The following is a 9,136-nucleotide window of genomic DNA, read 5'->3' on the forward strand; positions in this document are numbered from 1 at the left end:
TTTCTGAGGTCGGATTCGGATTCAGCGCAGCAAAAACCTTCGGGTATACTAGGTCTGGTCTCTGGTTCCGGACCTTTATCAAATTTTGTCGGCCTGTGTTATCTTTACTTTTAATTGAAACACTACAATGATCAGAAAATTCTAAAGAACCGATTCTACAAAGAGTCACAGAAATTAAAAGTCAAATACTGTACTTTTTCACTGCTTTTTGGTTACTTTAACGATACACACATAACACCCAAAAATAACTTTTCATAATAAGAATTGAGTGATAAGCTTTATTGAGCAAATTTTTTCACTATAGAAAACAGTAAACATAAAAAAATACAGTACAGTAAACACCTCTCGCTAAAAATCAATCAATTTCTGTAAATAAGGGTGCGTCACATTACCCGCCGCTCCCCTAAATCAAATAATTAATAATAATTTAATTGTAATGGAATAATAAGTTTGTTAGCAAAATTTGCAAAAACATGATCGATTAATTATTAAAATTTCATTTGCGACTGTATAGATTTAGCTGATCTATATCTATAACAATATATTTCTTTTATGTTATGATTGCCAACCAAATAAATGTATTACATAAATTGATGTCAGGTGTTTTTGTCGACTGGTCAAAAATAGATATTTTTTTAATATTGATTTTTAAAATTGTGAAAAAAAGAAATATTAAAAAAATATTTACTTTTGACCAACAGACAAAAAACACTTAACATCAATTTATTTGATCTATAGCAATACCTGAAAAAAGAAAATAATTTATGACATCAATTCTTAAAATAATAATTTAAAAACTAGTGTCTGTACAGGTGGAATATATTTAAAAAGTGCTTTTAAAGCATTGATTTGAAATAAAATAAAAATTTATTTTCTTGGCTCATTACTTAAAAAAAAAATCATTTGGGGCCGGTCTGAATACCAAAAAATAAACATTTATCTTTGGTATTTATCAAAATAGCCACGTTTGGCGAAACGCGAATATTAGAATTATATTGTAATATTCCATCTATTCTAATCTATTCTGAATGTCTAAATATTTGAATTGTTTGAATTTAAATGGTTTGTGTCTGTGATAAGTTACCATTAGTGCGGCTCGAAGGGTAAGTACACGAATAGTTAACAGCCCTTCCAACATCTGTTACTGTTATCGATATATAGGAGATTTAATCTGGTTTTATTAACTTGTTTATAATTTTATAATAATTAGTTATTAATTAATTACTTACATCCGTTTAAAATGGTTGCTTTCATTGTTTCTTATTTAAAAAAAATATATATTGACACGTAGAGCTGCATTAGTTTTTAGGGAATCCACATCAAGTACTCCAGTAGCCGTGATCGTCTAGAGGTTAGGACCCTACGTTGTGGCCGTAGTAACCCAGGTTCGAATCCTGGTCACGGCAATGTTTCTGCATTGTCACGGTGGAGGTTTTTTTTTACTTAGAACCACTTAACTTTTATTTAATTTAGCAAATATCGTCAACCGGAGTAATTATGGATCAAAATATGGGAATTTATCAGATCGCGGCTTCCCAAAAAATCAGAAAATGTACTTATAATTTTGTTTGTATTATATATAATATCTAAAACTGAAAATATTTTAAATGTTGAGTTCGATTTTCAAAAATTACCAATTGTAAAGCACCAATACGGGTTTGAAGAAAAGGTTGGATTTTGAAACACATCATTGGTTATAATTAGGATTCCAATTTTCGCTATCTATTGTTGATTTTCATTTGGATATATTTTGAGTGTAAGACGATATCTAAAATTTTGCTTCTCAAGAGTTCTATACAAATCTGAGAGAAAAATAGATTTAGAAATCAAATAACAACATGTAAACAAAAAATGATTTATCTGCAGAGTTTTCAAGTTTTTTAACAAATTTTAATTTTGGTCAGATTTTAGGATACATGAGAGATACATTCTTCATGAGATAACAATTTTTTAATATACTCATGTGGGCCGTGTTGCATATAACATCACGTTTTTATTTTGCACTTATTCAACAATATAAATTTTTTAACCTATTTTATAAGTATAAAGTATACTAGCATTTAAATATTTATTGGACTTAAATCAATTTGTATAATTTAAATTATTAAAGTATTGAAATTATAATTAATTATGTTAAAATCGCAGTGTGAAATTAAATTAAAATAAATTATTTTATTTTATTAAAAATGTTAACAAATTCTACAAAATAGTGAAAATCAATCGAAATGAACTTAATTCCATATAGAGAATAACCGTTACTTTTTTACTTTTTACGTTTTTAACATAAAAATAAGTTAGGGATGTTCCAAAATCCAGAATCTTACCTGTTTTGCTTTTTAAACACATGTTTCTTTTATTTTAGCTGAAGAAATTTTAGGTGGGATATATTTAATTTTTCCCAAACAATTGTGTATTTAATTAAATTAAAACAAAATTGTTTGCACATTTACATAAAATGATAGACAAAACAATTTTTTCTAATTTACTCGTTAAATTTTTTATTGCTGTTAACTAGCAACAAGTATGTACAGCAAAAAGTTACCATAATTTTTGAAATAATAAGAATTTCAATTGAAGATGGAAAAGAAATTTATTTTTTCATGAATAATTTTATGGAAAATGAACATGAAAAAGAATCGCAATTAAAAAAAAGACTTCCAAACTATCCCCACTTTGCGGCTGTTTAGAGACAAAAAATAACATAACCCACAGATAAGAATTTTTTTAATTTTCCAAATACAAAAAACGAACAGTAAATGCAGTAAAATACAGAAGATATTAACCGATTTCAAATTCTTTTCACTTATTTTAGAAATCAGTCCACAAATATTTAAAAAAAAATCTATACTGATAATATAATTTTTGAACATTTTGCAGAAATAAAGTGGTAAAAGATTAAAGTTTGTATAATTATCTAATGATATCATCACTGAAAAATCTTAAAAAATGATATCTCACGTATTCAAAGAGACAGGAAGTAAAAAAAGTATTTTTTTGTTGTTGAAAAAATTCATAAATATTTGTTATATATTGTGAAAACGGCGGAAAATCTATAAAAATTGTACAAAAATTGCTATAGAGCGTTTACAGAGGAAGCACTATGTTGTATACATTTTTTTGTATGCCGCATATTTGTTAAAAAAAATTGTTTTAAAAATTTAAACTACACATAAAAGAATTAAGTGCAGGTTTATGAGTAAGACATCGAGAATTAACTGTGATAAATATTTTATTACCATGTAGATAATTCATAAATTAATTTATAAAACAGAACACCAGATAAACGAAGACTATTTAAGTAACTTTTAGACAGTTTAGTCACTGAATAGTTTTAAATGTTCAACACCTTTAAATAAAATCCTTACTACTAACATATCTATTTTTTCAAAGCGATCGCATATTTCTTTAAATCTGCACCTGCCTAAAACACTTTATGATCTCAACAATCTTCGAAAAATTATTTTTCAATAATTCAAGTACTTTCCAATCTTTCAAATCTCTTCAGGAGTTTCTTAATTTTTTTATTGCACTCTCCCAAACTCTTTTGATCAATTTGATAAACCTAAGATTCCAAATATTATTTTTTTAGATAATTAATTTCTTAAATTTTTGTCTAATTATTTATTTACCTTTCTCCTGAATTCACCTTTAAGTCTATTTTCCTCATGCAACATTTTTTCACCAATTCGTAAATTACTGAACACTTTCATCCTCAGTGGTACAAACTTTTTTTGGTATTTTTTCGGATTCTCTTTGTACGAATCTTCCAACTGCAGTATCTCTTTGTGAACTTTACGTTCCTCATTTCCCAGATTGTCGACCCTTTTGCTAAACTTTTTTAAATCAGTGTAACCTTTTTGATAGTCCTTTCTCATTTTATACTGAATTTGTTCCTTGATCTGAAACAAGAGTAATTACAAAAAATGTACTGCAATTAGATTTGATTATTACTAAGAATGTAACTCGGCCTTTTGCTCATTGCTTTTCTTTTAAGATAAATGAAAAATCACCTTTGGTATTTCGTTAGTAATGAAGTCTTCAGAGTCGTTATCTGCGTCTGGAAACTTCGCCATTGTACTCTCGATCCGAGTTTTATTATTCGCTATCCATTTTTCCACCTTGGCATCTATTTTAGCATTCTCGAAATCCATCAAAAATATATCTTCGTTGTGAATATTATCGTTAATTTGTGCAAGTACTTCGGAACTCCATTGCAAAACTCTATCTTTTTCAGCCATTAACTCCTCCCAAGTGTCTGGCATTTTCCCCGTTTGTTGTCCCATTTCTTATTTATTTTTTAAAAGGGACTTTCAAATAATATTAGACCGTTTTCTTCTTCTACTAAAGTTTCGATTTCAATCAGTTGAATTATTTTACTTTTATAAATAATATATTTTTACACAAATAAATATCTAACATGTTAAAAATGTTTATTCGTAGCAAAATTCTCTAATTTAAACACCATATGAAGAGGTTCAAACTTAGAATTCTAAGGTTCATAATATTTGTAATTGTCCTTACCTTTAATATCAATTTCGAATGGCTTAAAGTGCTCTATAGAGTTTATATGCCGATAGTATAAATTGATAATATCGATTTAAAATTAATTAGTTTCAAATTTCATTTGAAATTGATATCAGATTTACAAACGGAGATTTGATGATATTCAGCTATATTTTGACGTTATGCTTGAATATAAATATTTTGTTTCATATCTGTTCTTCTAGATTCGATAATCGGTTCGTGGCGCCTCATGTGCTCAGTTTAGAAATTAAAATGAAAGATTTCAATCGATAAAACAGTGATCTTCAAAATATATACAATTTTATATTGGCTATAGAAAACTTCAAAAATGCAGGGAATTGGGAAAGTTTGTGGATTCAAACAAGTTGAAGGCTTTCAAATTTTGACGTTTTTTTTATTCAAAAAATTATAAATGTTCAATTATTGATTTCTACAAAATTAAAATCTTCTAAATGCTTCAGTTAAAATTCATTTACCTAAAATTCACGAAATATATTTTTTCCAAATACAAATGTATTAAACGGAATCCATTTTTCTACCTTCAAAAACACATGTTTATTTTATTATTTTTATTAATTTCAAATTGAAATCTTTCGATATTAATACAGGAAATGTTAAATGGTAAAAATGTATAATTTGTTAAGTTTCCGGAACCCAATTATGAATGATCAACCCCATATAAATTGCAATTCTTAAAGGTAATATTTCAAAATTTTCAGATTTTTGCGAGTTACAAAATTACTTAATATTTCATGGTTTTAAATATGAATATTTTTTCTTAGATTAATTGGATTAAATAAGTAGTAAACACAGATAACAATACTGATAAAATGGGCAAAATTAAAAGTTTTCAAATTAAAATCTTCAAAGCCTGCATAATTTAAAGAGCGAAAGCTTGGAAAGTCGGTTGGACTTGAAATTTAAAACTTTTGAAATTGGATAGATTTTAAATTCAAATCATCACATAAAACTAAGCATCTTAAGTGCTTTTAGGTCACAAATTAGTTTCTTAGTAAATTAAGCATTATTTTGAGACATGAAAAGTGATTATTTTATGGAATTAATGACACAGGTAACGAATGTTCAAACTGATTTACATATTTTCTAAGGATATTTTGTAATTATTTAAATAATTTCCATTACATACAAAAAAAAAACGATTTTTCTAAGTGAACCCAAACTTTTGACCGGTAGTTTACCGGTCAAAAGTTTGGGTTCACTTAGAAACATCGTTTTTTTGTATTTATCGCTTTAATTGTACCCGTGGGGAAATAATTCCTGGTAGACTGGAATTATTCTAGAGCCACTACTGGATTATTCGTGGTTGTCTGTTCACGTCGAATTGGATTGGCGCTCTATTAGCGCTATCTATACCTACTAGATAGAAAAATCCATCACGCAATTCTATGCAGATCCACTAATGTCGCTAGCCAGAATTTGACATCACATTAAAATAAAAATTCCGTCTAAAATCTAGCTTTGCTCTAGAAAGTACTTCTATTTAGTCTTTGAAAAAGAAGGCGTCATTTAAAGACTAATTAATAAAAGATAACAAATTACATTTATTGCAGTGCTTAAATCAAAGGAAAAAGAAGAAATAAAGTTGCCTGTGTTGTCAGTGTTGTCTCATTGCGCAGATTTGTTAATTTAAATTCATCACTGAATATCGATTGATCTGACGCACTATACATTGTTTATTGGTAAACTATTGAATGAAAGACAAAGCTAATATAAAAAATTATTGCTGAATAAATACATTTTATCGTTAGATTTTCTAGGAAAGTTATTTTCCTTTTCGTATGACATGTATCCAGTACTCATCTACATTAAAATGACATATTTCCTAACTTCAAATATTATGCAGTGCTACCAATAGCATTCAACTTTCATCATACAGTGCAATTTCAAAACTGCTACCAAAAACGTTGGCAACAATGATCGGAACGGGATTGAAAGAATCAGATTTTTGCCATGTCGCCATTCAGTGTGAATACTTTTCGTTTCCCGACCACGAGGTTTGAAATTTTCCAGATCCTTTGTCGATGTAAGCGCGTTGGAATCAAGGCCCAACCTTAAAACGAGATTTTCTCATTTTACTCCATAAATACTAGAATTACATATTTTCTAGATAATCAGGGCTTAGTCCTCTTTTCAATTAAATCTTTATTCGGAATAGAACATTGGCTAATTCCAATATTTTTTGTATAAGTTGTTTTTTTTATTCTAACCCCAGCTTTTGAAAAAAAAACGTCTCACATAAAAGCTATTGAAATTTAACAATTTTTCACCTCGAATAAAAATTTGATTCAATGCAGGAATAGGCCCTAATGATTTAAAAAATATGTCAATCTAATATTTATGGAGTAAAATGACAATTAAATTTTGAGGTTGGCTTCTGTTCCCAAAACAATTACAATTGACATTTTCTTTTTTATCAATAACTTTTGGAAACATTCTGTCAAAAAAGCACATACGAGCTATATTTTATTTTTCTTACAGAAATCTGGAATTTGTTAATATTCTCAATGTAGCTCGTGGCGGTCTAGGCTGGAACAGTGTAGCGCCATGAATTATTTCCACACGGGTACCGGAGCTAAAAAAATGTATTTTTAAAAGGTTGATTGTTTTCGAAATTCTGTTTAAAACAATACCAGGTTGAAGCCAATTTGGCTAGTTTTTAAGTAGATATTGTAAAAATAGTGTAAATTTCAATGTTTTCTTAAATTTCCAATTTTGAATTTTTGAATTTTTGAAGCCTTTTTCTCACTATCACAACTGCTTACGAGTATTAATCGTAAAAAATATTTTTTCGAATTGCAAGAACTTGAATTTCTAACAAAAAAGTTGAAAAAATTGAAATACTATTTTTAGCAACAAAAATATTTTTGTAAAATATATGAAACATATAATCATGAGTTTTCTATGTAATTTCCTCAAAATATATATTTATTTAGCTTTCATTCTGATTTGCTTACAGTTGACTGTTTTGGAAGTTATTGAAAATTTAAGAAAACATTGAAATTTACACTATTTTTTCAATATCTACTTAAAAACTAGACAAAAAGGCTTCACCCTGGGCTTATTTTAGACAGAATTTCTAAAACAATCAACCTTTTAAAGAGACATCTTTTTATCTCCGGTATAATTAAAGCGATAAATAAAAAAAACGGTTTTTCTAAGTGAACCCAAACTTTTTACCGGTAGTGTAGTTTGCAATTATTAAAACAATTTTCATTTGCTTAAAAAATTTTCCTATAAAGCTTGAAAAGTGACTATTTTCTTGGATCAATGACGCCGTTGGTGCATTTTACAAGTGCTATATTTTTGAAAGACAGTTTGCAATTATTTAAGCAATTAATAGTTACTCACATGTGTATTTTCATAGGAAAGGTGGAGAAATTCTAGTTTTTTCTAATCGCTCACGCTATGTCGCTTATTATATAATTTTAAGAAAAATTATCCAAATGAGGTCAAAATTAAATGTGTTGATTTTCTGAAAACTCAACATTCCAAGTTGCACCCAATAGTGAACAAGCAACCCTATATAAATTTCAATTCCTAAAGTTAATATTTCAAAATTTCCAGATTTTTGCGATTTAAAAAATCATTGAATGCTTCCTGCTTGTAAATATGCGTATCCTTTCTTGTTTAATGATTTAATTGTTGCATTGCAACTGGTTTGTTTGATTGCAACTGTTGATTGAAATTGATTGCAACTATTCAGTTTTTGAAACTCAAAGAAAAAATGTCAACACTTTTGAATTTATATGGCACAACCGTAACGATAAAGTTATTGATGGAAGTTTATTCGATTAGAACCATAACAATAAAATTATTGATGTTAAATTTGTTCTACCCACTGGCCTATAAATTGTTATAAAAACGAAAAAAACAAGCTCAGTTGGATTCAAACCGGGATTAAGATATGAAATTTTTCAGTTTTTACCACTTTTTTTCCGCGGCATTTTGAAACATTTATCAGGTGGTGTGAATTTGACTTAGATCTCTGAATAGATAAATCATGGCATTTTTAATTAATAATTTTTATTTATTAGTTTATTAGTATCATATTTTATTTATTAGTCATTTTTATTTAATCAGGTACTATTTATTGGCTGTGTTAAAAAACAAACTATTTTCTGCTCTCTAAAGCATTTTCTATGTTTTCGAAGTGAAAAGGAACTAGGACGGACGTCCGTTTGTCTAGAAAGTTTGTTGGATTCAGTCGTTATGAAGCCACGTCAAGGTGTCAATTAAAAGCAATGTAATCTCCGTTGAACGTGGACAATAATCGGTTTATTGATTTCAATTCGTTTGTACTTAAGGCAACGTACACTACCATTATCTCGGGGAATATATAATACTTCTCAAACAAATAAAAAAATGATTGTTTCCTTATAGAGCGAGATTTTTAATGACGTCAATTTTCAAATATATCTTTTTGATTATAATTGATGAGTCTAATTGGTAGCTCAAATCGATTTTAGGTCTGATAGGATTTTTACAGGGTGTTCTTAGGTTAGGAAAAACCTGAAAATCAGGAAAAAGTCAGGCAATTATTTTGGTCTGGGAACAGTGAAGGAGTTTGAAAAAATTGCAATAGTGAAGAATA

The 9,136-nt window shown here is 28.0% G+C and overlaps 1 protein-coding gene and 1 non-coding gene across 5 annotated transcripts; one reads left to right on the top strand and one right to left on the bottom strand.

Annotated features, from left to right (window-relative positions):
* The first annotated feature begins 1,334 nt into the window (after window positions 1-1,334).
* Trnah-gug lies at window positions 1,335-1,406 on the top strand. Its single transcript has one exon. It is a non-coding gene; the product is annotated as a tRNA-His (tRNA).
* Window positions 1,407-3,215: 1,809 nt separating this feature from the next.
* LOC117171410 lies at window positions 3,216-4,662 on the bottom strand. Of its 4 annotated transcripts, none has more exons than XM_033358704.1 (4): window positions 4,522-4,662; window positions 4,011-4,341; window positions 3,647-3,899; window positions 3,216-3,562 (listed from the first exon to the last, which is right to left on the bottom strand). In XM_033358704.1, exons 2-4 carry the CDS (start codon window positions 4,281-4,283, stop codon window positions 3,549-3,551), a joined length of 540 nt encoding a protein of 179 aa, XP_033214595.1. In that variant the 5' UTR covers window positions 4,284-4,341; window positions 4,522-4,662; the 3' UTR covers window positions 3,216-3,548. The 4 variants fall into 4 exon arrangements, with proteins under 4 accessions (XP_033214595.1, XP_033214594.1, XP_033214592.1 ...); XM_033358703.1 differs by having other exon boundaries at window positions 3,390-3,562; window positions 3,630-3,899; window positions 4,011-4,338; XM_033358701.1 differs by having other exon boundaries at window positions 3,390-3,562; window positions 3,630-3,899.
* Window positions 4,663-9,136: the final 4,474 nt, after the last annotated feature.

The sequence above is a fragment of the Belonocnema kinseyi genome, chromosome 4 (assembly GCF_010883055.1).
Source record: "Belonocnema kinseyi isolate 2016_QV_RU_SX_M_011 chromosome 4, B_treatae_v1, whole genome shotgun sequence".
Classification (NCBI taxonomy): Eukaryota; Metazoa; Arthropoda; class Insecta; order Hymenoptera; family Cynipidae; genus Belonocnema; species Belonocnema kinseyi.